Genomic DNA, 27,893 nt, shown 5'->3' with positions numbered 1-27,893 from the left:
CTGATATTCAAATTAACAATACATATATCCATTTCATAAATTAAATTGGAGACTTCACTGAAATTGAGTTTAAAGATCCCATGAGATAGTGATCATACGTTCGGTCAAGTTATGACTACTTGCTCAATTAGGTACTCATCACATATTCAACTGAGATTTGATTCATTACGAGTTAGGTGGTGATCGCATGATTAATTTGTGAACACATGATGAAACAGATTTTGATTAGATTACAAATCATTTAGAGATCACATGATCAAAATAATCATGTGTCCGATTTTGATTAACTGATCAATCAGATAGTGATCATATGAACATATAACTGGTAATGGTCATGAAAACATTTGAAATATGATGAAATCATGGTCAAGAAATCATTTGATTATGATGAAATGATCAATTATTTGCTAATCATATGATCAATCATATTTTTATAATCTGATGAGTTAGTTACAAACGCCAGTAAAGAAGTAAAAGATGAGTGGGTTAGAGATCACATGATCAGCAAGGTTGTCATTAAATGCTCAATCATGTTATCATCGGATGATCTCACACAAGCCAATTCAGTGCTCGTATAGTTAATAAACCTGATTATGATTATATGATGTGTTGGTAGTGATCACGTGATAAATTTGCTGACATTAGTGGGAGATCACATTATAAACGGGGCGTGACGAAATAATCAATCATTTAGTAAACATGTGATCATAGAAGTACTGATATCATATTAAGTGAGCAGTTAGCAGATGAGTGTTGTAATTATAATATATCGTAAGTTCAATTCCAAGATGAATACAATAACTCTGCATATACTTAGTCGTGCCATAAGTTCTGTTACAAGTTCATGCCCTTGTAAAAATTAAATTATATGGACTTTTTTAAGAAAGTTGGTTATATTTGAGAGGGATACTCTCATAGTGTAGTCCAATAGATTCTAATTTGGACTTGCCGATGGCTAAACTGCTGCTGCTATTAAAGCAGTAATATTGCTTTTAAGCCAATGTTGTCTGGTTTTTGCCTGCGACAGAACTGACAGATCCTCAGCTGCATTCATCGAAGAGAATATTGTTTAAATGCTTTACCATGCTTTATTAAACATTCTGCTAGTACACTTTTGCCCAGTTTTAACCCTTTTTCACAAAAGTGAAGAGCTGTCACGTCTGTACAGCGGATCTCTCGCTAAAATATTACGGAGACTGGATTGTGACCCTTGGAATAACATTTTTAGTGTCTTTGGAAGTTTTTGCATAGATTTTGTCGTTTTGAAGCCTCTTCAGCAGTGAACATTTTTTTTTTAATTTGTTCGCGATTTACGCATTGTAAGCTTTGTAACAAAATTTATGGCAGGACTAAGTACATCGTAAGTACCATTAAAATATTTTACCGTTATGCTTTGTACCATAAAATTTATTATAAAAATATTTTTTATATATTATTTGTGTAAATATATACTTACAACTAAATACATAATGTAATGCAGCATGTATTTTCGAGGTAGTAGGTTGTACAGTTTTCCCTAAAATCTAAGTACTCTTAAAAATGGCATTGTGATTGTACATTTAATTGCATGCAAATGCTTGCTTCATTGAGCTTAAGTAAATATTATATAATATATACGTTTACACTAAAGAAAAAACTAGGTCGATAGTAATTTATAGTATATGATACCTGAAGGATACTTAAAATAAATAATCATTTTATAATTTTTTTGCATAAAAATGTCTTTTGAACTAAGCATTAATGTTCACTTAATTTATATATATGTATATATATTTGTATGTATATGTGTGTGTAAAAATGTAGTAGTTCTTCAAGTTTGTACTAAGCATTCTTCAGCCAAGGAGCCATTCAATTGGTCCAAGCAAATACTTCAAAATGGCGGCGAACGGTGGTAAATTAAAGCGCACTGCAACGGCGAGCAACTTAAACGGAGAAATGTTGAGGTAATTCTTTGTCCTTCTATTGCATTCCCACGGCCACTGCCCATCTGTCACTCTCACGTGGCTGCATCCTCGCACTGGCTCTTATCGTCATTAGATATTGGCGCCGACTCAGCACTCGCAGTTGATTCCTGTACAAATGACCGGCGGGAGGGGAAAGAAATTTAATTAAAATACGTTTTTGTTGTTGTTTTAAATGGGTTTTCTGTCGCCGCTGCACTCACCTGCCGCATCGGACAATCGGCAAAGAAATGCGCTTCGGATTTGCATATATGACAGCGCTTGGGTTGCGGTTCCTGCGGGCACATCGAGGCAATGTGATTAGCAAATTTACCGCAATTATAGCAGCGTACGCGTCGTCGCTTCTTCGTGCGCGGTCGAAAGGTGCTGCCCGTGCAGTCGAGTCCTTTGCTGCCGCTCACACGTGTCGCCTCCAGGCCGCGCTCGGTTAGTTGGCACTCGAATTCGACTTCCTCTTGCTCGCCCAGCGACCGAAAGCCGGACATTTGTATGACACTCTGTGACAGTTGACGTGGAGTCGTTATGTAAATGGTAATGAAAAGAAATGGCATTGAAAGATAAATGTGTGGAAGCGTGGAGGTATTGAGATAATTTACCTGATGCACAAACACTTCCTGTCCGCCATCGTGTGGTGTAATGAAGCCCCAACCTTTGGCCACATTGAACCACTTGCACTTGCCATAACGCGTACAACCCGTTTCTATCAGATTGGAATCTGAAAGATAAATGTAGAAGAATGCTTTAGAATATATGCAGAAAAGTATTAAAGTATTAAAATTCATGGGTAGAAAAGTAATCTTTGAGATGCTTTTCACTGAGTTTGAAGATCTCTTAATTCAAGTGTCTAACATTTTTCGGATTTGGAAAGGGTTATTGGGAACTTTGGCGATCCTAAATATCAAATAACCTCCTCAATAATTAGATTAGAAAATCAGACTTCAGTAACGAAGAAAAATTTAAAATACACTAATAACTAACAACCCGGAGAATATTCTCAAAAAGTCGGAACAGTCTAGGAACAAATTGGAATACTTATACTTAGAGCCATTATCCAATGATTTTTGGAAGTCAGCCATCTATTTGTTATAAACAACTTAGTCCTAGAATTGACATATTTAAGAGAAGGCTTGGTTACAGTGCCTTCACACATAATTGAAAAGTCGAGTCTTCAACATGACATTGTTCAATTATCGAATATTGCTTTATAAAATAGCATCTCGAAGTTGACCTCAGAATCATTATTCGCATTTCGGAACTTAGGTTGATAAACGAGGAATGCATCGCGACCTTAAATCTATTATACCCTCTCCTAAATACCAAAATCTTACCTAAATGCTGGGGATAATGATAGAGTCTAATATATTGCTGGGTGCTAGCGAAGCTATGTGATCCCTATTTGACAAAATGGATCCAATGGCATTCAGTTCAATTCATAACTTGCTCAAATATCTCCGAGATCGGAGATAAGCATCTTTCATATTATTTTCTAATGATTTATTGATAACTCAATTCATCTCAGAAGGGAGAAGTCTACTTTATGAGAGCAGTTAGTTTTCTTCGAAACAAATATTCAATAGCTCCAGAGCAGAGTAGACTAGATACTGAAAAAATTGTATAAGACTTCAAAAGGCCTACGATATTCGGTTATCCGTAAAAAACATCAAAATTGTTTCTGGGCAGCGGATATCAAGAGTCTCATGAACTTTCCAACCAACCATGAATATTTACCGCCTCTGATATTCATCATATTTGGTTTGTATTTCGAGATAAAATCCCTTTTTTGCCGGAAAGAGCATATGAAACTGGTACTGGTAATTTATACCGGCGTTGGGTAATGAACTAGGGTTTTTTTTTGTAGCGGTACTATTGGTTTATTAAGCATAGTTATAATGATCAAATTTAGGTTAAATATATACCCTTCTATTCAGTAATTTGTTGCCATTTTGAAGCTAATTGGTAGGTGCTTAGCGGCAAAGGCACCTGTCAGACTTAGGTAAGAATGAACATACTTTAATTCTACACTACTTTGATTTCACTCAATACAATCTAGATCCCTGCATCCCGAAATCATGTCCTGGTAGTTCCTTTTCTGTTCACAAACCTACGAAAGATTTGATGGTGAAGTGAAGCTGTGAAGGAAGAAATTCTGTGAGGTTTTTCAGAGATGGATCGAAGTTAAGAGGAACGGTATATTGTTGGTGGAGCCTTCTGTAGGAAACTCTTCATCAATTCTAGTTTCAGACTGCCAGACCACTATAGCGTCGTTTAGGCAGATGTGGCTGTCATCAAGGCGGCAGTAGATGTTGTGCTTCGAAGTGCAGCTTCCTTCAAAGAGGTATGCACTTCATTCCGATAGCCAAGCGGCCCTTCTGCCTTTGAGCTCGTTGATTGGACACTCAGGAGTGGATGAGTTCATTAGCTAGAGCATTAAGCTTGCTTTCCTTCAGCTAATTACTCTCGATCTGCTACAAAGAATAAATATAATACTTATACATATTTATAGATATGAATCTAGATATATAGTATGTATACCCATAACATCAAAAAAAAACGCATAAAATTTATGAAGATAATTTCATTTAAATGTTGCCGCGGCTGCGTCTTAGGTCCATAAAAGTCCAATTTTTGCAACTTTTTCGAGCATTTCGGCCGGAATAGCCCGAATTTCTTCGGAAATGTTGTCTTCCAAAGCTGGAATAGTTGCTGGCTTATTTCTGTAGACTTTAGACTTGACGTAGCCCCACAAAAAATAGTCTAAAGGCGTTAAATCGCATGATCTTGGTGGCCAACTTACGGGTCCATTTCTTGAGATGAATTGTTGTCCGAAGTTTTCCCTCAAAATGGCCATAGAATCGCGAGCTGTGTGGCATGTAGCGCCATCTTGTTGAAACCACATGTCAACCAAGTTCAGTTCTTCCATTTTTGGCAACAAAAAGTTTGTTAGCATCGAACGATAGCGATCGCCATTCACCGTAACGTTGCGTCCAACAGCATCTTTGAAAAAATACGGTCCAATGATTCCACCAGCGTACAAACCACACCAAACAGTGCATTTTTCGGGATGCATGGGCAGTTCTTGAACGGCTTCTGGTTGCTCTTCACCCCAAATGCGGCAATTTTGCTTATTTACGTAGCCATTCAACCAGAAATGAGCCTCATCGCTGAACAAAACACGCGCGCGAAACACATTTCGAACCGAACACTGATTTTGGTAATAAAATTCAATGATTTGCAAGCGTTGCTCGTTAGTAAGTCTATTCATGATGAAATGTCAAAGCATACTGAGCATCTTTTTGACACCTAATCCCACGTGATCTGTCAAATACTAATGCATGAGTTAGTATGTATACCCAAAACGCATTATCAGAACAAAACTGTAGAATAATTAAAACTACAATAGAAGAAATTTGTAATTATATTTCATCAAATAAGGAGCTACAATACAGGTAGCTGAGTATCCTATTATGTAGATATAAGTATATGACAACAATAACAACAATAAAGCGAAATGAAATATGCCAAAGGCGCTGCTTATTTGCTTGTTTGTGTACGTGGACGAAGACGAGTGTTATCCTTGCACATTTTTCTCCTTTGTTATTCCACTGTCGGCTACCTGACATCTCAGCATTGATCTAACTGACATTATGCGTTGAATAGAACACGTTTAGCAAGGAGAAAGAATCCTTGCTGCTGTTTACTCCGTCTTGCAACATTCCATATTCACATAAAGCAGAGAGAATGTTTGGAATTTCAGTTGCTTTGGTTTAGTTAGGGAAATGTTTTGGATTCGTAAGCTTTGATTTTACATATTAAGAGCAAGTTTTCAGCTGCCAACCGGTTTGAAGGCAACAAACGCTTTCGAAAGGGTGGAAATTGGGCAAATAGATAGAGCTGTTGCAATAGAAATGCTCTACTTAAATCAAATAAAGCAGTTTCTTATTTTTTTACGGATTTATTAATTTTGATTTGCTCATTTGTTGTTGGTATGGAGGCCAGTTTTTCTAGATTATGATTGAAAGATATAAACCATCATCATATCATCTAATACATAAAAAATCAGTATAGGTTGTAGTTATATGGGAACAATACGATCTTTTGTGGTGATGCAAAACTGAAGAAAGAAACCTATGAGAGAGCAAAGCATTGAGATTGAGAATGAGATGAAAAGTTCTTGCCACAACTTTGCTTCCGCCGTTTTCCAATAGATATCTCTAGGGTCAAGCACTGGTCGATTAAATCGTTTTATATCGTTCCAGTCCAAACACTGGAAGGATTGTTGAAAAATACGTACACGAACCCGTAATCATTAGCTATGGATTTAATGCTCTAAAAATTTATACGGCAGGCGTATACAAAAAATAAAATCAAATCAAACGAACTACCTGGGTGCAGAGCTGAAATTGTCATGTGAAAACGGTAGATTGGAAGTACACAAAATTCCTATCGGCATCCTTAAGCGATAGAAGAGACTGCAGGATCATGATCAGAATACTTACTGGTTACTGTCTGGTGAAAACACACGCCCGTAGAATGATACTGATAGTTCGAGAAGATTGGAGAAAATGTTTACAGTGAGACACCAGGGAAACAATTGAGCATCTCTTGTGCACTTGTCCCGCATTGGCAAGACCACGCTGTAAGCATCTGTGGAACCCATGGTACGATACACTGGATGAGGCATTGATAGTGAGGCCAAAGAGTATCTTAAAATCCGCGTCAAGTGCAGAATGACTACTCCTCATGGACCTAGTAACTCAACTCCAACTGGTATCGCAAAGGGCCAATACTGGTCTATGCGTGGCGCATTGGTCTACACACTAACCTAACCCAACCTAAACTTTACACGATTTTAAGAAAATAAAATAGTAATTTTTGAAAAAAGTCTTCGTAAATATTGGTCTAACTCTGATTTTGACTCAGAACAGGCCTACCCTTTCAGGATTTTATGATTTACTTATTGAGGTGATCTTACAGTAAAAACCTCCAAAAATTATTAAAAGAAATCTTGAGAACCCCAAGCTTCTGATCACGAATATCTTCGCATCTAAGTCCTTCAGACAATCTGAACTGATTTAGTACTTGTGTTTCCTTATATAATATATCATAAAATCACCGAAAATGGCTTCATTAATGAAATGGATATTCATGAAGTAAGGCCGGAAGATCAAAAATGAGAATTTCTGATCTCAAAACAAATTGTTGTCAGTCTTAATGTTGCACAATTAGACATTGGTTTGCTATTACAGTATATAAAACTATTTGAAGGACAGTTGCAGAAATCTGTGTTCATTTAAAATAAGGGAGAGCTAACCTGTTCTGGGAAGAAGTTCAATACATAAAGAATATTGCAACCAAAATCAAGACCCCGTTGGAATGGTAAGGTTCAATTTGGAGAGAGGGGTGTCAAATGTGTATGCGTAGGATGTATATCATACACTCGCCAATTCCCACAACAGTCGGTTCTTCGTCACGGAATTGACCCTAAATTTATCCAGCCAAGGGCTGTACTTTCATAGATCTAACCTCGTTTGGATCGGTAAGTTTGTGAAGGAAGTTCCTATTTTTGTTTGCCTAGTCGAATTCCATCTGCAGAAACATCTGGAATGAGCCTTTTGGAGTCATATTAAAAAACTTAGATGGGTTAAGTTACAAGTCTCAACTGATGAGATCTCTAAAACTAAATATCATTTGGTCACAATCGAACTGATAGACTATTTTTTCTAGATTGTTATATATATTTTTTTTTCGTGTGAAGTTTGATCTCCATAGCATCGATAAAGTTAAAGAATCAGAGCTTGAGAATCATCGTGTTGACATCAAAGATATACATACCATAGGATCTCAACATCGCTCATGAATAAGCTCAACACATTTTGGTTAATGTTTTGGATATGAAGTGGATCAATGCTAGACTTGTACCATTATACTTGAATCTTTTGCAAAACTGACGATAAGTAGAGATCGCAACACACATCGTAACACAGATGCTTGACAACGTAGCTGAGGAAATCTCTATAAATACTGCTGACGAGACGTGGTTTACGAGTATGACGTTGAACGTGTACAACAAACTAGTCAATGGTGATACCAAAGTGATCTGAAACCGAAAAGAAAGAAAGTTCGGCGGAAACACTGAAGATCGATCTTCCCAGCCGAGGCTAACAAGTGAATGAAAATTGGATTAAGCATTAACATGCTCTCATTTCCACAGCCTGTTTTTATATATTCGTTAAGAAATATATTAAAAAAAGTCCGGATTAAATTTGATGATATGATATAGTTCTCCAGATTCATGATATTTTTACTTAAACTGCAGCTGAAGTATCTGGAACTTAGGGCTAAGCAAACAAATTTTCTATCGAGAATGATGGTCAATAGAGGTTGAATGCGTTCCAGCCTTTAATAGCAAAAGCGATGGCTGCCCATGATATTATATGCAGCACCAAGATGAATTCAGGTGCTTACTTAAACTTGTTTATAAGAATATTATCAAACATGAAGTGCCTTAGTTTTTATACAGTTGCTACAAGAACTAACCTGAACCACAATAACATATCCCCGAAACTTATATTTGGACCTTAGTTTCCTCCTTTTATCTAAACATATAAACCTGTTAACTCCAAGGAACCGAAACATTCCTAATTTTTAATATGTAAATTTCGAAACCCCAAGGGTGTATTTACTGCCCCTCATTAACTTTTTCGAATTATGCGTAATATAATATTTTACTGTCTGTGACAAAAGCAAGAGTCCGTACATTTGCTCATATCAGTACAATCAATCTGTTATCTGTTAGTGCTTTGTCTGCTATTTGTTTAAGTATATACTGTACGTAAGTATATATGTATGTGTCTACAAACATATACGCGCACAATAAATACTAATTTTTATGAATGAAAACTTTGGACAAGCCACATACATTATTCGGACATATTTTTGCTTGCTATGTACGGTAAATATCATATTTCAAAGTTGAAGTATAAAAATAGTTGTACACACATACAGACGGACATACAAACACACATATACGCAGTCAAAGTTATTTCAAATGACATTCATTGAGGGAAAACCTATAAATATATTTATGTGAATTTCTTAAATAAATATATGTATGTATGTATGTGTGCTTACATGTATGTGTTTTTGTACATTTGTGTGCATTTTCGTATGCATATGTGTATATTTGTATGTTGGTATCCCTATCTTATCTACTAACCCACATAAAGGGCGGGTGAACGACTCCACAATTTGGGCGCCTTATTTCTTTCTGACTTAAAAATAATCACACACCACAAGTACTCATACTTTTTAAAAGAGTCATTCAAAAATGGGAATTTTATTTTTGTTCTTGTTGTTTTGCTTTTGTTGTGGTGCTACAATTCAATTGTAAAGTGAAGTATTCACACGCTCTTTGCGTGAATGCTTATTGGATTCTTTATTCTTCTCTATGTATTTGTTATACCCTCAATACAGCATATAAAGTAGCTCATGTCTAAGATATCGTTCCGAAATTTTGTATACATGATTTTCTCTTTAAAAAAACTACTCAATTGTCGAAACTGGCGATATAGGTTGACTACAGCATATAGCTGCCATATAAACTCACCGAACAACATCAAGTTCTTGTATGGAAAACTTTTTTATTTGAAAGTATATCTTTACGCAATTTGGTGTCTGTTATTATGTAAGACAGCGCTACAATTTCCGAACAAATTGTTGAGATCGGACCACTTTAAGATATAGCTGCCATACAAAGGGAACGATCAAAATCAATTCCTTGCAAGGGAAACTTGTTTATTTGACGAGATATCTTCACCAAATGTGACACGGATTATTATCAAAGTTATCGCTACAATATTCAATGAAATTGTTCAGATCAGACAACTATAACATATAGCTGCTATACAAAATTTAGTATTTTTATACTCCGAACAGGGCTTATTAAGTCGTTCAGTATTTGAGGTATCGATCTGAAATTTTGCATACATTCTTTTCGTCGCAAGAGGCTATTCAAGTGTAGAAATCGCCGATATCGGATTACTATAGCATATAGCTGCCATACAAACTGACCGTTCAAAATCAAGTTCTTCTATGAACAGCTTTTTTATTTAACAAGATATTTTAACGAAATTTTGTACCAATTATTTCCCAAGGGAACCTTACAATTTCCGAACATATTGTTCAGATCAGGCCACTATAGCATATAGCTGCCATACAAATTTACTGTTGAAAATCATCATAAAAATATTTTTCTTATATTATGTACTTGTGGATGTGCACCTGTAAAGGGTATTATAGCTACGGTGTAGCCGAAAATAACGTTGAATAATTTTTCTACATTATTCATATCCAAGTCTGGCAATTTCCCACTCCTTCGCGCTGCGTCGATTTCATAATTGTCAGCAGTCATTTAATATACGCACTTCTTTCGCTGTGAATATTTGACTGCATGTGTATGTATTTATAGATATGTCCTTTAAGTACGTACTACAAACAAACATTCATATAAATATTTAAAGGACTACGAATTTCTCAGCGGGTGTTGCAATCATGTATGTTTTCTTCATTTCCTTTTACATTTATATCCGCCATGGCAACGCTTACTTTTTGCTTGCTCAGCGGTTAATTATAAGCAATTCATCGCTATATTTATTTTGAATTATGTGGTGAAGATATCACTTTACATTACTTTAAGCATTCATTGCCATACACTCGCCAAAAACTTTAAGTATTTTCCATACACATACAAACATACATACATTCAAATTAGTCTAACAGCTCTGCTAACTCACTTTCCTTTCCCATACAACTTGAAATCTTACAAGAAACCTGAATTGTCTTGCAACTTCATATTCTCCTAAGCATACATAAATACATATTTATATCCTTACAAATATCCTTATATATATATATATATATCCTTACAAATATCCTTGAGAGCATGAAACCGGTTGGCTGCTCGCAGTGCATCTGCTGTAAATCCTTCTGTAATGTAAATTTACATAAATATAAGTTTTAATTGTCTTCTTTTTTTTGGGCTGCTGGTAACTATGACGTTACACGTATCTAAGTATGTGTGTATTCCTCATTTGCATGAATTCACTCTGATTATGCATGCAACCGCTTTAATTATGGAAGCGTAAAATTTTTAAGCCATTTCCACATTTCTTAAGACGATCTGCAGTTGGAAGTGAGAGAAAAATATTTTACTTAGCGTCTACGACTACTGGAATTCTTTTTACAATCCATTTTTCGAGCCTATTCGGCTCTGGTGCACTAAGCTTCGGAATGTGTTCGTTTTTAGACTAACTTTCTTCTAAATAACTGGCAATTACAGTTTTTGTTACCAGATTGGGTCCACTCTTTCTTTTTTATAAACCGCTGACAAAAATTTCGAAGTCCTCGGAGGTGTTATATTTCTGCTATATTCCCAACCATCATTTAATCAGAAAAAATTATTAGTAGACGAAAATAAATGACCGTGGACTCCCGAGCTCCCACAATAATTTTTTAATTGAATTTAAGTGCATATCTGTTCCTGAGCACGAAATAATGTTGTCTGCCACCAACGGATCGGTCTACAAACTTTCTTAGCCCACATATACTCAATATAATATTTTTCGTCCTACTTCTTTCTCTTTATAGCCGAGTTAACGGCGACCGCGCCAGTCGTTTTTACTTATCGCTATTTGGCGCCAATTAGATATTGCAAGTGTAGCCAAGTCCTTCTCCATCTGGTCTTTCCAATGGAGTGGAAGTCTTCCTCTTCCTCTGCTTTCCCCGGTGGGTACTGCTTCGAATACTTTCAGAGCTGGAGTGTTTTCCTCCAATTGGACGACATGACCCAGCTAGTATAATCGTTGTCTCATAATTCGCTGAATTATATCAATGCCGTCGTATATCTCATACAGCTTATTGTTCCATCGACTGCTAATGCGCAAACGACCATAAACATTCCGCAGAACCTTTCTCCCGAAAACTCATAATACCGACTCATCAGATATTGACATCGTCCATACTTCTGCACCATATGTATAGCAAGTCGGGGATGATGAGTGACTTGTGGAGTTTGGTCTTTGTTCTTTGAGCGAGGACTTGCTCATTCAAATGTAGTGCCTGTTGGCAACAGTTATTCTGCGCTGGACTTCGAGGCTGACATTGTTGTTGCTGTGAATATTGGTTCTTATGACTCTCTACAGTGACGTGGGAACCAAGCCGCGACAGCGACAACGTTTTGTTTGATGACAGGAGTTATTTGGTCCTGCCCTCGTTCACTAGCAGACTCATTTGCTTCGCTTCCTTATCCAGTCTGAAGAATCGGCGCGGTTGTTGTGGTCAAAGATATCGATGTCATCGGCTGCTACGTACAGTTCACTCCCTTTCGGCAGGCTCTCGAAGTGTTCCCTCCATAATTTTAATATGCCCTGGTCAACGGACACTGGATCACCTCTGCGGGTTCGACCTCATCGTTGACTTTATAGTGCACATATTGGTTAGACGAAATTGTGTGATATCCGGTTATACCTCACTCCGAAAGCAAGTGCGAGAATAATACCCAGAAGGAAATGTCGGAGACACGATAAACATGCTGGGTCGGTTTACCTATGTCCCGTCTTTATAAAAACAAACTAGTTCCACAATTTTTGAGATATCGTCCTGAGTTTTTTATACGCCCTTTTTCGCCAAGAAGCAGCTAAATTGATAGTAAAATATTATAGGGTAAAGCTGCGGGTCCTAACTAACTGTCAACACATGTGAGCTCTATGTGCGCTACGATTAATGGCAAACAAAGAAAGTGAAGTGACGTAGGCATTTTGGAACAATTCCTCCACCTCTGTCCGGTTTTATCTAGAACTCGACTTAGATAACTAGAAGCTATGCAGTCCAAAGATGCAGTACCAGAGTTATATGTATAACAAGCCTCTATTAAACTTCGTAAAAAGTGTTGACAAACGAAACTTCAACTGGTATTAAATGGATCCTCCATCTGTTGATACAAGGAACCTATACTTGCTTATGAAAAATAATTCGATCAACAAATGCTGATCGATCTGGGATCTGTATACGAATACTGGATCTTGATACGTACGCATCATTTCGATTATCTCAAAACTATAAAACTTTGAATAGCCCTTCCTAGAACTAGGGCTTATGATTAGATCGTTAAATTCATAGGTGCACCATATGCTTGTATATAAGCATTTATGGGCAAGGGAGGTGGATACTATAAATTGCATGTGGTGCTAATTGCAGCTTCAACCCTCACCCCCTAAAATGCAGTTGAACTGGAAAACCACCCGATGTGCTTATATACGAACAATCAAATGCATAAATGTTGGTTTGATCAAAATAATGCAACAGAGGGTTGAAGTTGGCAAATTTTTATAATAATACTGCGAGTGTTTTAACTTCATTTTTTCAGCCATGTACATGTAACACATACATACAGACATATATACACACACTCTCACTTCAATTCGGTGCCAATAAAAAACGAATTGATATTATTGCGAAAATCGAATTTGCTTACGGCTGGTTGGCCAAACGAAATCACAGTTAATGGCTAACCAATAAAAACGCTGGGGAACTATTAACTGGTTTTTTGTTTTTGTTTTTTACCTCGCATTTTTTATCATTTATAACAAGTAAGTGTGAGTAAAGACAAAAAGTGTTATTGTATTTGATGTAGAAATGTTATTCACCTTTGTTTTTGTTGTCAACAGGCGGCGACGTATCGCTTTGCTCAGCATGCTGCTGTTGTTGTGCCATTTTTTCTTGTGGCTTTCTTCGTCTATTAAGATTATTATTATTATTTGGTTTTGTTGATGCAGCTGCAGTTGTGCTGCCTGCTGTATTGGTTGTGTTTGTGCTGGTGTTGTTATTAGTGATGCTGGTGTTGTTGTTGTTGATAGTAGTTTGGCTATTAGCGCTGGTTGTTTGTTGCATACTGAGGTACTTTAGTAAGTTTTATGCGTTTGTTTTTGTGTTGAATTCATGTGGATTTCTCATATTTAACGGCATATATGACTAGATTTGCATCACAGAATGTTCTTTTTGTTTTTTTTGTTTTGAAATATTAAAGTGTTTTTATTCTGTTTTTTTTGAGATAAAACTAAATGTTTTTATTTTTTTGCTGCTGGAATAATTTTGAAAAAAAAAATTATTATTTTGAAAACAAAAATTTAATTATTTTGAGAAAAAAATTTCAAGTTCAAAACTGTTTTAAATGTTTTTGTATTATAAATAAAAATTTTTATTCTTCTTTCAATATTAGAAAATTAAATATTTTTTTTTAATTTATTTTTTTAGTTTTATAAAATTTACTTTTATTATTTTTTCAATATTATAAAATTATGTATTTATATTAATTTTTTTTCAATACTTTAAAATTAAATATTTATTTTATTTTATATCGTTTAATATTGTATAAAAAACACTTGTTTGAATATTTTTAATACATTTCAATTCTTTTTATATGAAAAATATTAAAATATTTATTTTTTCGTAAAATTAATTTTTTAATATTAAAAATAAAAACTTTCAGTAGTTTTTTAAATATATTTTAGTTAAATTTTATTTTAATTTTTTTTTTTAATATTATATAATTTTTTTATATATTTTTTTGTTTTTATTTATTTTTTTTAAAAATAGATGTTTAATTTTTTTTAAATATTAAAAAGAAAAATTCCGTATAAATATTTTTAAAATTTTTTAATTATTTTTGCTAAACAATTTAACGTTAAATTTTTATGTCAATAATTTTTACTAATTTTGCTTCATTTCAAGTTCTTTGCAAGAGAAAAACATTAAAATATATTTTTCTTAAATTTTATAAAGAAAATATTTATTTTTTAGAATTAAAAAAAAAATATTTTTGAAGATTTTGCATTAATTTATTATATTATTGTTTATTTTTCAAAATGTATCATTATAAAGCTTTTTTAAACTGATTTCAGACCGTTTAAAACGCTTTTTCAATATTAGAAAATTATTATTATTTTTTAAAATAATTTTGTATTCAGTTTAAATTTTTTGTTTTGTAATTGAGTTAAATATTGCACATTTTTTATATAAAAAAAATTTAAAAAAATCCGTCAAAATTTTATTTTAATTTTTATATGAATATTTTTTTTTTAATATTTTTTTTTTTTTAAATTTATTTATTTTTGTTTTATGTTATTTTGATTTATTTTATTTTATTTTATTTTATTTAATTTTATTTTATTCTCTTTTATTTTTTTTTTATTTTATTTTATTTTATTCTCTTTTATTTTTTAATTTTGTTTTTATTTTATATAATATTTTTAACTCAATTAAGTTCTTAATAAGCAGACGAACATTGAAATGATTATTTTTAATCATTAAAATAAATTTTAATGCTCTTCAAACCTGTTAATTTTAGTTTCAATATATTTTAATACATTTTTTTTATTATTTCGACAGTATTCTAAATATAAAAAAGTTAATAAATTTTAAAATATTTTTTCATATTTTTTATTGTTTTTTAAATGTTCAAAAAATTTAATAAATTTCAAAATATTTATTGATATTTTTTACGTTTGCTTCGACAGTTTTTTAAATGTGTATAAATTCCTTTTATTATTTTTTTTAATTTTTTGTATAACTCTTTCTTTAATTTTTCTTCGAAAATAATCAAAAATAATTATAAACTAATTTTCGAACTAGAATTTTATTTTCAATCAATTAAAGTTATTATTTAATTTTCGAACTCATATTTTTTATTCTTTTTGCAATCCGTTTGTTTTTTATCACTTCGTTCGAGGCATTTACTTGTTTCATCAATTCGGTGATCGTCTGCACTCCACTTGGCCACTGCGCTGACTCTACTTATTAAATAGTTGTTGTTTGTTGTTGCTATTTCTTTCTTTTTATCAATGACTAAGAAATCCGGTTTCCGCCTAGTTTCAACGACACACCGACACGACGGACAAACACTTCAAAACTGACGCATGGTCGCGTTGTACGATTTCCAGGAAGCCCGAAAATTTTTATTCAAACATCGCGCCGTTTACATGCGCTCCGATACGCAAGTGGTAGAACAAGAACGACAACAGCAACAACAACCTTTTCAAATAACTCCAAATTAAATAGCTAAGCCAAGCGAAAACGTCACTACAATAACAAAAAACGCCGAAAAAATGTTGAAAGAAAGAGCGTAGCAATAGCAATAAAAACAACAAAACCAAAACGCAATAATGACGAACTATGATGACGCTTACTCCACGACTGACGATTGACTAGAAAATGCCAAACTAGAAAATCCCAATAAAATGCCTTGTAGAAATGTGTGTGTGTGTGTTGGTAGTGGTGCTTGCTGCCATCAAATACGCTGTGTGTCGTCGCTGTCACACACACACATACATACATATAAATGACGGCGTGGAGTAGCCGAAATTTGAAAACACTAACAACAAGCAATATCAAATAGAATTCCAAATCAACATTTGGCTATGCGGTCCCAAGTACTCGTCGTCCTATGCTTCGATTAGCACAATTACTTGTATGTGTGCGTGTGTGTGTGCGTGTGTAGTATGCATGTGGGCATGTAGTAGGTATGAAGGTGAGCGCGTTGATATCGCTGCCGCTGTTGGCGTCGACAGCGCAAAATCACAAATACAACAATACATATCTAACACAGATACCATATATGTTTGTATATATGCATGTATGTGTGTGTAGATTTGTATTTATGAAACTACGCAGCTCGGCTATGGACTTACAAAATATACCAACACTCACACAAACATTTTAGTAATCTTTCCGCTAGATATTCGCCCAGCGCTCAACATTGCCGACACATAATCGCACACACTAACATCCAGAAGTGCACACACACACACTCACACAGCTACAGCGAGCGATCGCTCATACAGATTTGCCTCGAATTCGCTGTGCGTGCATTTATCTACGTCGCAGCCAACGAAGCGAGGCGAAATCAACATGCTAGTTCGTATAAATATGTGTGTAGGTGTGTTGGTGTGTACTTTTGTAATAGATTTTCGGCTAGGTCGCTGTGGCGTTACGAACGTGCCTGGCATGCATGCATCTCTAAGTCAACCCCTATATGACGTTAGCCTTGCTATGATTTATCTAAGCTAGACGTTAATTTGTCTACGCGCTTGCAGTAGTTTGTTGATGTAGCTATTTAGTGGCTGTCAGGGAGGGTAGCAGAGTGAGAGAGAGTGAGCGAAAGGAAGAGAGTGATGAAGGCTTGGTGTGTGCCATCAGCCACAGAATTTTGCTGAGTAAGCAACAAGACAAGGTGTAATTTTCTATTTTCATGGTGTCTGCCTTTGGGGTTTCCAATTGCGATGAAATGGAAAGTTACACCTTTCTTGCAGTTGATTGAAATGTGGTCATTGGTATAAAGGGAAAAACTTACTCATCATAATCATCGGCATCATATCCTCGTTGAGATTTGATGACTTAAGTACGTACAGAATTGATATATGTACATACATTTTTATATACAGCGGTTCGTAAAGTTCTGGTGTGATTTGGAGACTTCTGGCAGTTCCTTTAACCACTTTTCATCATAAACCAGCTAGTCCAAGGTAGTACATAAGTACTCGCCTTTGAAACAGTTTCTACAGCTTAAGTACAAATATGGTATTTGACAAAAAAGACCTTCATGGTAATCCCCACCATGTTCTCGAAACATTTTTCATAAGCACTTTTCGGCATGGCCTAATGGCCTTTGTTTTATCAACTGAAAACGGCTTCTCCGGAACGGCAATTAAAGACTGCTCAACAAGAAAAAATCATCACACAGAGCCAAATCTAGTATATACGGTGGTTGATCGATAGTATTCATTGCGTTATTGGCTTTAAATTCGACTACTACTTTTGAGCAAGAACGAGTTTCATACCCAAAATATGCACAAAAATCATTCAAACGGACTCGCGAGGGATATCAAGCTCTCTGGTCATCTCTCTAATACTTGCCTGACGATTTTCAAGCAAGCATATGTTGCACTTTTTAATATTTTTATCAGTTGAAGAGGTCGACGAATAACTTCAAATTATTATTGTGGGAATAAGTAGTTTAATGGTGGTAAATCGCAACTTTTTGGAGGAAATGTCACAATTTCCTGAAATTATTCGATTGTTGCACCTGCTGTGTGGCACGTAACGTCGTCTTGTTGAAATCAGATGTTGTCAGGACCAATTTCTTCCATTTGCGAACAGACAAATTTAGTTGTTATTCTATACCGCTCTTCATTGACAGTAACGGTGCCACCAGCTTCATTTTAAAAGAAGTAGACCAAAAACCACACCAAACTGTTAATTTATGTGAACATATTGGTTGTTCATTACCGGTATGCCGCTATATCTTAATTTGGTATCCCCGCAAAACTAATACGGCTGTGTAAACTGACATAAAGCGATACCAAAAGCTTCGTCAGGATCGGAAAGGACCTCTCCGAGCCGTTCAATACCAATCGAGGTTACAGAAAAGGCGACTCCATATCGTGTAACTTGTTCAATATATTCCTGGAGAAAATAATTCGAGCTGCAGATCTGAACAGAGAAGTTACAACCTTCTACAATCTCCAATGACATCGATGTCATTGGCCTTAACAACCGCGTCGTTAGTTTCTTTCTCCTGGTTGGACAAGAAGCGAAATCATCTTCTGTCATCCAACAAACAGTCGTCGCACTCGAGACTTGGTTCCCACGCCGCTGTTAATAGTAAATTTCGTCTATCTTGGTACGAACATTAACACCGAAAACAACGTCAGCCTCCAAATCCAGCGCAAAATAACTCTTGCCAACAAGTGCTATTTCGGACTCGACGAACAAAGACCAAATTTTACAAGTCACTCATCATCCCCGTACTGCTATATGGTGCAGAGGCGTGGACGATGGCAACATCTGATGAGTCGGCGTTACGAGTTTTCGAGAGAAAGGTTCTGCGGAAAATTTATGGTCCTTTGCGTGTTGATGATCAATAAGGCTTTTGAGATCGAAACTCTACAACGAAGTGGCAGCTTGTTGAGACTTTCAAGCTAACCGTTTTCATATTTAACTGTACAAAAGTGCAGAGAGAAATTCCCAATAGCAGTTTATATAAATTGTTAATAGCAGCAGCATTAAACTCTACCAATGAGAACCTAAGCCTCTATTGGAAACCTTGATTCGGTTTCATTCAAATAAGTTCCAAAGCTTTTAATTTATATAAGGATGGGACTATAATTTAATCAATTAGCCTTCCTCAAAAGCTAAACGATTAAAGTACTACATTAAAAAAAAGGAATTAACAGGAAAGGTTTTTTAATTGTTACCTTTGTATATTGTTAGTCTAAAACTTGCAAGTGTTGCTTCAAGGCTTGTCATTTTGCAAGAGAGTGGGAAAGCTCTTTGAGGCAGGGTTACATAGTTCTGACTTGGTTCATTACATATGTATATATGTATGTATATATGTATGTGTGTATCAAGAAAAGTGTTGTACCGCTGTCTCAGTGTGGAATATGTGTCGTTGAAATGCTTTAGTGCTTCTTAGCTGATCAAGTTGATGAACCTAGGTATGTTTATGGGGAGAAGACAAGTCATAAAAGAACCACAAAATCTTATTTATAGCTCTACTTCGGTGGTATTTTTCTAAATATATATAAATACATATGTATGTACGTCTTCTCACGGAAACCGAATTAAGATAATGCATAATTTATACAATCAGACTTACATACACACATAAATACTTATTAACAAGTATGCTAGGGTGGTTACCAACGGTTAAAGTTAAATTATTTTAAAGCATGTACATATACTATATACATATGTATGTATAATACCTACGAGGGGTAAATAAAATGCGTATTCTGTGAACTTTCGAACCGATGTTTTAAATGCTCAAAAATGCAGTCGTTTCAGTCGATGTGTGAGAGCTCGCATTCTCGCGGTGAAGATTTATTTATTTTCCTTTAATTGGCGATAGTGTACGGCTCAAAATTTACTGCTCTGCGTTGTTCTAGTAGTATGATTGCGATATATCCTGTTGTTCCAAAAGAACAGGCAACCATTTGTTTGGAAGTACTTCATGCATGAACAACTTTGTTGAATTTGGCTCATCTTGAAACACCCACATAGTCGACTGATCTTTACTTTCGGGCACATATACGTAAATCCACGTTTTCAGAATTTAGACGGATGTTTTTTGGTTACCCAAAAAAAAACTTGGTCTAAGACCGGAAGTCGTGAAAGTAAATGGCACTTAGAGAAATTTTCTCACCCTGAACTTCTAGACATGACTCCATCCTCCTAGGATTAGCAAATCCCGGCAAAAAAAACAACCTACGTATGTATGTATGTACATATATTTTGTGGTCTCCGACGTTTCCTGCTTTCCTGTTGTATGAGGCTTCGTGACAAATTTAAAGTATCCTATTATGGGCGTAAAAATAGGAACTGAAAAGCGCTTGACCTACCTCTTAGTTGGAAGAAGTTTTTTTTTTTTAATTCGCAACCAACCAATTTTTTGGAGTATAAAATATTCAGTTTTTTGGTCCACCCTATTCCTATCACGCACACAAGCATTTACATACATACACATAATTTAAGTAGCACACTTCCAGAGAACAATTTCCCCGAATTCATTTAATTAAGTCACTTAATCTAATAAGAAATGCATACAGACATACATATGTACATACCTATATGCATACATATGTATATACAGACATGTTATGTTCATAAATACATACGTATTTATAATATAATCGTTTCTGCCACTTAATACATGCTCCGTTTTAGTTTTTTTGGATTATGAATGCAAGTTGCAACACACCGAAATGCCAAGAATTTATTTCAGGTGAATTGATGCGCAGAGGAATGTCACCAGCGCCATCATCTTCACACGTCTTTTAGCTGTAAATTACCAATGACAACAATAATGCCAGCGTTAAAGGTCCAAGAGAAGCAACATGAGGCAAATTAAAAACAAAGACGTAACAGCGATGTAAAGCACACACACTCACACAAACAAAGAACATAGAGCCTCTAAAACACACACACACACACACGAATTCCATAACAAAACCATAAATTGTGCAATTAGCGGGAGAGAAAAACAAAAATACAAAATACAAAAACAAAAAAACAACCATTTTAAACTATGTCATTCCCACCAACGCTGGCTGGCTGGCTGTATGCGTGTGCGGCGTGGCGCTGAATCCAAAACGACTCTTCCGTCAAGCATTAAAGCATTTTTCGAGTATTTCTCGAGTGCGCGCGACTTTCCATTCACCATTCACATAAATATTTTACACAATCGCTCATTCTATGCATATTCTAAACAAACCGCCGCACAAAATGGAATGCGAGGAAAAATTTTTGTTAACAACAACAACATTTATGTGTATATAAGAGTATATACTATAAAAGCTTGTTGTTTTTATTGCTTTTTTAAATTTTCGTCGTCTTTTATTTTTGATTTTTTTGTTGTTGTTATGTTGAATTTTATGCTGTTTGTTTACGTCGATAAGCGCCAACACCATGAATGACGACGCACGGTGAACGGTGAAACGTAGCGCGCAATTGTTGTGCCAGCGTGCGAGGGGGTGCTCCAAAAGTGGCGGCGTGCGGCGGCTAGCTAGTTGTGGAGATTAAATTATTTGTGCTTTTCGATTGTTGTTCTTGTTGTGTTTCGGTTGTCAATGAATAAGCATGAAAAGTTGAACGCCAGCGAGTATACCAACAACAAATAAGGTCAGAAACATTGAAGAAACTGCTCTATTAGTTGTTGTTAAGACTGTGTTGTTGTGCTTTAGATTGCTGGAAGCAGCCATCCAGTCAACGGTTGACAAATAGAGAGATACGAGACTCATGCATAGACACAAATAGAAATTTATATAAATATATATATGTTTGTATATATGTATATTGTTTTATATACATACATATGTATATACATACATGTATTTTAACTTTTTCTTAATACATGCATGTATATACATATGTATGCATGTATTTAGCTAAGAATGTGCGCTGGGCAAACAGTTAATACGAAGTGCTGTGATTCATTTACGGATGTTGTAGCTGAATTCTATGAATTTTCATTACTAAATTTTAGTCTGTCGAATTACAATAAGCGTGCAGCTGTGGCGCACATTCCTCAGTTTGCTTATCATGCAAACATATTTACAAACTTATGTCGAAAAGTGTGTATGTATGTATGTATCTAAAGTATGCAAGGTATGCGAGAGCACTTGAGGCCATGAGTGATATAAATCCCGAAAATATTGCATTGGAGACAGAATTTCTATTTCTGATAAATATTTTCTTATTAATATTTCAATTTTTGAGGTTTTTGCAATCCGATCAAATTTAACCCGGACTAACAAGAAAAGTTAAATTTGAAGTACTACTGTGCCCAAAAAAGGAGAAATTTGGAGAATTTTTTTTTAGGTTGGTAGTACTGTCGGTCATATTTATGTCAAATTTCATGTCAAAATATTCATTAGTGTTTGAGATACGTGTCGTTTTGTGAGCTGCTTAAAGTGAGTTTTTCGTTTTTTGCGATGTCGAAATTTGTTGAGCAAAGAATTTGCATTAAATTTTGTTTACGGAATCAATTTTCTGCTGCCGATACGTTGAGGATGGTGCAGAAAGCCTTTGGTGATGAGGCTATGTCTAAAAAAAATGTTTACAAGTGGTATAGTGAGTTCCAAGCCGGCCGTGAACGTGTCGAAGACGAAGAGCGCCCAGGGCGACGATCAACTTCAACCGACGAATCAAAGATTTGGTGTTGAAAAACCGTCGATTAACAATTAGAGACCTTGATGATGAAGTTGGCATATCGAAAGGCTCAGCCAATACCATTTTGAAGGATGTTTTGGGCCTCAAGCGCGTCAAATCTCGACTGGTACCGAAAATATTGAATTTTTTGCAAAAAAGCGTCGCGTTGCAGTGTATTAAACGATGCTTTCCGACTACCAGGGTGTCATGAAATGCATTATAACTGGCGATGAGACTTGGATCTATGCTTACGACCCCGAAATAACCGATCAATCGAGGGAATATCGGGCCAAAAGAGAGCCGAGACCAAAAAAATCGCGCCAAAGTCGCTCAAATATCAGGGTCATGTTGACTGTTTTCTTCGATTATCGTGGTGTTGTGCATTATGAATTCCTTCCAACCGGTCAAACAGTCAACAAGGAATATTATTTGAACGTTATGTGTCGTTTGCGTAACGCTATCCACCTAAAAAGGCCGGAATTGTGGAAAGACAATTCTTGGTTTTACACCACGATAATGTACCATCCCATACTGCCCTCGTGATCATTTCGCTAAAAACTCAACCAATATCGTTCCGCAACTACCGTATTCGCCTGATCTGGCGCCTTGCGACTTCTGGCTGTTCACCAAGCTCAAAAGACCGCACCGGGGACACCGTTTTTATACGATAGAAGAGATTCAAGCCGCAGCGAAGACGGAACTGAAGGCCATCCCGGAAAGTGACTACAACCAGTGTTTCGAAGATTGGAAAATCCGTTGGCATAAGTGCATTGCATCGGGAGGGGATTACTTTGAAGGGGATGAAATTGATTTGGAAGAATAAATAAAGAGTTTTCAAAATAAATACAATGTCAACTTATTTTTTGGGCACAGGTAGTATATTAATTTAAAACTATATTATCGCCTTCAAAACAGGCTTCTTAGCCATTACAATCATACCAATGCTTTAGTATGTACATACATATGTTACTTGTTGTAGGCCTCGACTGAGACGGTCTTCAGTGCCTGCTTCGTATATCTCATACAGTTCCATCGAATGCGATATTCACCATTGCCAATGCGCAAAAGACCATTAATCTTCCGAGGAACCTTTCTCTCCAATCTTGTATGTCGACTCATGACATGTTGTCATCAAATAAGTCGATTTTCAAAATGGTATTGTATTTGATGAGGCCGAAATTGGCCACAATCTCGTATATGTATATCCGAAAAAATACTCTACTTGAAGCCATTTTCCGATTTGTGAAATACTTGGTTTGATATGAACTCAACTAATTTTTTTCATACTGCTATTACTTGTTATACAAAAAATCGAGGTAACTCTCTAAGAATCCCAGTTCTCCAGTGCTGTATTTTACTTTTATACCAGATTAGAAAAATCCCGAAAACAAGCAACGGGATTATCAACTCGAATGTACTGCATAGCCGAAACTTGAGACATTAATTGTACGCTCGTCAAATATTGCTTGAACTTCTTCGGCATGTGAAGTAGTTAAAATTGTTTAGCGGCTAAACATGCAACAAAGAACACATTCAAAATGGTTGGGCATAAAATGAAAATGTTGTTACGCTTTTTATTAACAACTTAATGGCATTTTTTATGCATTTTTAAGTGCTCCAGAGTAAAAATGCTCGATATACTCTTTTCAAAAGCACATGACCGACAAAGCTTGCCAGCACATAAACACAAATATTTGTATATGCTTGGTGCACTGTTCAGCACTTTATCGTATATGCAGACACATAAAATTAATTATGCTAAATTTATAATATTACTCTGGAAATCTTATTTTATTATGGCATTTAATTTTATTGTGGCGCAGCGTTTAATCTTCGATTGGATCTCAATAATCACATTAGAAAGTATAATTACATATGTACATATATATAGATTGTGGTATGCCACAATCGCAATCGGAGTAACTTTCACAAGACCACCCAAGCCAAGAGTGAGATAGAGAAAAGCAATTCAGGGAGAACCTCAACCTACTTTTTTGATTGAAAAAACACAGAAACATCAAAAGAACATATGTATTTTCGGATTGATTTTTTGAAGATTATCTCTTTCAAATGTTGGCCGCGGATACTGCTAAATTTTTGATGACTCAGTCAAGCATTTCGACTGGTAACTAGCAAATAGCTCCAAGGCCTAAACCGAAGTGAAACTGTCCGCATAGACTTTAGATATCCTCACAGAAAAAAGGCGAACGGTGTAATATCATACCATCTTGATGACCAATCGACCGGCCCAAAACGTGAAATTCTCTGCTTAGCGAAGTGTTCAATAAATCCATCGATTGATCCGAAATGTGTAAAGTGGCGTCATTCTGTTGAAACCAAATATCGCCGAGATCACGATCTTCAATTTCATGCGCGATAAGGTTTCGAACTCCCCGACCAAACCCAAAAAAAATTAAGCATTACTCTGATCTTTGTACGCCGTTGACTTAGTGGTTAAAAGGAAGCCGAATATCAAGGTTCGAAACGATACTCGGTGTGGGATCATCCACCGACAGAGTGATCGAAGTTTATAGACAAAGTGTGCTTAGGTTCGATTAGGCCGTAAGTTTGATCCTATCGATGAATCTCAGCCGGCCAGCTGTGAACTCTGATTCTTAATGATACCCAAAAACTTCTAAAAATGGTTCACTTGATCTTCATAGATGTGTAAAAAATTTTGAGTTTACCACAAAGTTGTTAAGGCCGTTAATGGTCACTCCATCAATTCTTTAGGTTCGCTGACGATGTGCCTACCATGGTATTTAAATCCCATTATGGCAAAAACCAGGCAGTAAACAAAAAAGTGACAAGATCTATCATATGCAAAAAACCATTGATGAATCCCCTTAATTAAACAAAAACACCGAAGACACCGCTGCCGTCTGCAGTTGGCGGATACATTAAAATATCTAGTGCTCATCCTGGATTAGAAGCTTTCATGGAAGACGAATATCGAAGAAAGAGTAAAAAAAAGTCATCGATTGGCGTATATTTCTGTAGAGGAGTAAGGTGGCGTCACTCACCAAAAGTGGTCCTCTCTCTATCTTGCACATAGTACATGACTGTGAAAGGTGTATGACTTCGAAAGGGGCTATCAGACTCCGATAATCTGGGTTCCTAAAAAACACGTGTCTGAAAACTCGAAAATCATCACAACTTTGATTTTGTACCAAATCCCTTGGGCCATGTTGTCACCAAACCGAACTCTGAGGGTTCCTTTCTGCCCATATACCGGTGAGGGAGTTATGGGTATTAAAAAGCCGTTGGAGAAGAAGAACAGTGAACTTCTTTACGGAAGGGTCAAAGCTGGGGGGAAGGTTGGTGGAGGGATTTACTGCCAAGAGCTCTTTACCAACTCCACCTTCAGACTTCCTGACTATTGCAGTGTCTTCCAAGCCGAGATTGCAGCCATTAAGGTAGCAGTAGATTTAATGGTCCGTATAGCAGCCGCCTATAGAGAAGTGGCCATCCAATCAGATAGCAGAGCGGCGATACTGCATTTGAGCTCATTAACTGGGCATTCAGGATTGGATCGATATGTCTTTATGATAAGACAACAAACCTTTTGGCCCAAGATCGATCGTAAGAGTACTAGTGATCTATTTACCCTCACTAAGGATAGCCTCTCCCTAGTCGTGGGGCTTTTAACATGCCATTGCCCAAATGGCGTCTACGCTGTAAAGTTTGGAATCTTACCAGACGCCATCTGCAAAAACTGTATGGAAGAAGATGAGGTGGAAACAACTCAACACTTCTTTCTTCACTGTCACGCTTTTGGGAGGACAAGACTTAAACACTAGGGAGCGCATGGTCTGATATATTGGGCTATGCATTTTCTCAGTTGTCCAAGCTTAAAATGAAACTCTGTCGTGCGAACCATAAGCCAAGGCTTAGCATCGTCTGATTCTAGCAGCTATCTGATTATATGGCTTTTATCTAGTAGATATTAAATTAATGCATGCTCATTAAAGTGAGGAATAAGAAAACTACACAGAAAATTGGAAAAAGAAGCCATAAAGTGCCTACATTCATTAAAAAAAGAAGGAGATAATCTTAGCTCGTGGTTCTCACGCTTTGTAAAAACCAATCATCCATTTTTTTTTTGTGAATTTTTGATTGGTAGTTTAGTGGACGACTCACTCAACGCCGATTCGCTGTTCGAAGTTTGGGTAATAAACAAAAAACTAATTCACACTCACCGAGGTCTCTAGCGAACGCATAAAAAACGACCAATCCACTGTTCAAATTAATGCACGAGATATAAAAAAGTGTGTGCCATAAAAAAATCACATTTTTCCCATCCCTGATCTTATGCAAAATGCAGCCGATGCTCACCCTAAACGAACACCCCTCGGTGGTTCACTAAAACCTGATGCAAAACAGCCCTTGTCCGCTAATCGTCACCATGCAGGCGTTGCAGTGCTTTCCGACACGAGACACGAGTTCACCGACATCACCATATACACAAAACACATTCACACACACACACATTGTATCGTGTGGACTCGTATATGAATGTGCGAGTATTATTTCTAATGTTGCAAGCAAATTTTGGCAATTCTTGTTGCCTAAGTTGCACTTTGACCGGAACTAGAAACTACCCTAGCTCACTAAATAAATATATGTATGTATGTATATGGTTTTATGTATTTATATTGTTTATGATTTTATTCGAAAAATGAGTGAAAGTCGCCCGTCGTACGCCACGCGTCAACAAACAACCAAATGGGGTGGGGCGATGGTTTTCCTAACATCCCGTTGTACGCTTTTCAGCCGTTATCGATGGGCTGTCAATTATTTATAATGGCAACCAAAATGCTATTTCCTATTTTTATTATGTGTAAAATTTCTTTTACATTTTCTATTGCATTATATTATATGGTGGTACATACATACATATATTCCATATCGAAAATATACCTAACGGTTTTTGGTAGTTTCTACTATTATTCGGAAATATATTTTCAGATTTTTTATTACAAAAAAGTTATAAAACACATTTCTAGCTAACTTCGGATATAATAAGTATAAGTGAACCGCATCAGGGTTACGATTTCATTAAGGAGCTGAAAACTATGGCACTCACCTTATTTAATTCATCTTAGAGCGCCTTTTCATAAGAGAAATTTTAAATTGTTTCATTATATTGTCTCAGACTACTAATTTAGATCCTTT

General features: G+C 35.9%; 1 protein-coding gene across 1 annotated transcript; it reads right to left on the bottom strand.

Moving 5' to 3' along the window:
- Positions 1 to 1,444: 1,444 nt before the first annotated feature.
- LOC105234067 (protein lin-28 homolog) lies at positions 1,445 to 16,225 on the bottom strand. Its single transcript, XM_011216292.4, has 5 exons — positions 15,753 to 16,225; positions 13,664 to 14,097; positions 2,558 to 2,676; positions 2,165 to 2,458; positions 1,445 to 2,071 (listed from the first exon to the last, which is right to left on the bottom strand). The coding sequence occupies exons 2-5, from the start codon at positions 13,905 to 13,907 to the stop codon at positions 1,997 to 1,999; spliced, it is 732 nt and encodes a 243-aa protein (XP_011214594.2). The 5' UTR covers positions 13,908 to 14,097; positions 15,753 to 16,225; the 3' UTR covers positions 1,445 to 1,996.
- Positions 16,226 to 27,893: the final 11,668 nt, after the last annotated feature.

This window comes from Bactrocera dorsalis, chromosome 5, assembly GCF_023373825.1.
Source record: "Bactrocera dorsalis isolate Fly_Bdor chromosome 5, ASM2337382v1, whole genome shotgun sequence".
NCBI lineage: Eukaryota > Metazoa > Arthropoda > Insecta > Diptera > Tephritidae > Bactrocera > Bactrocera dorsalis.
This window is presented reverse-complemented; position numbering and strand designations above follow the sequence as displayed.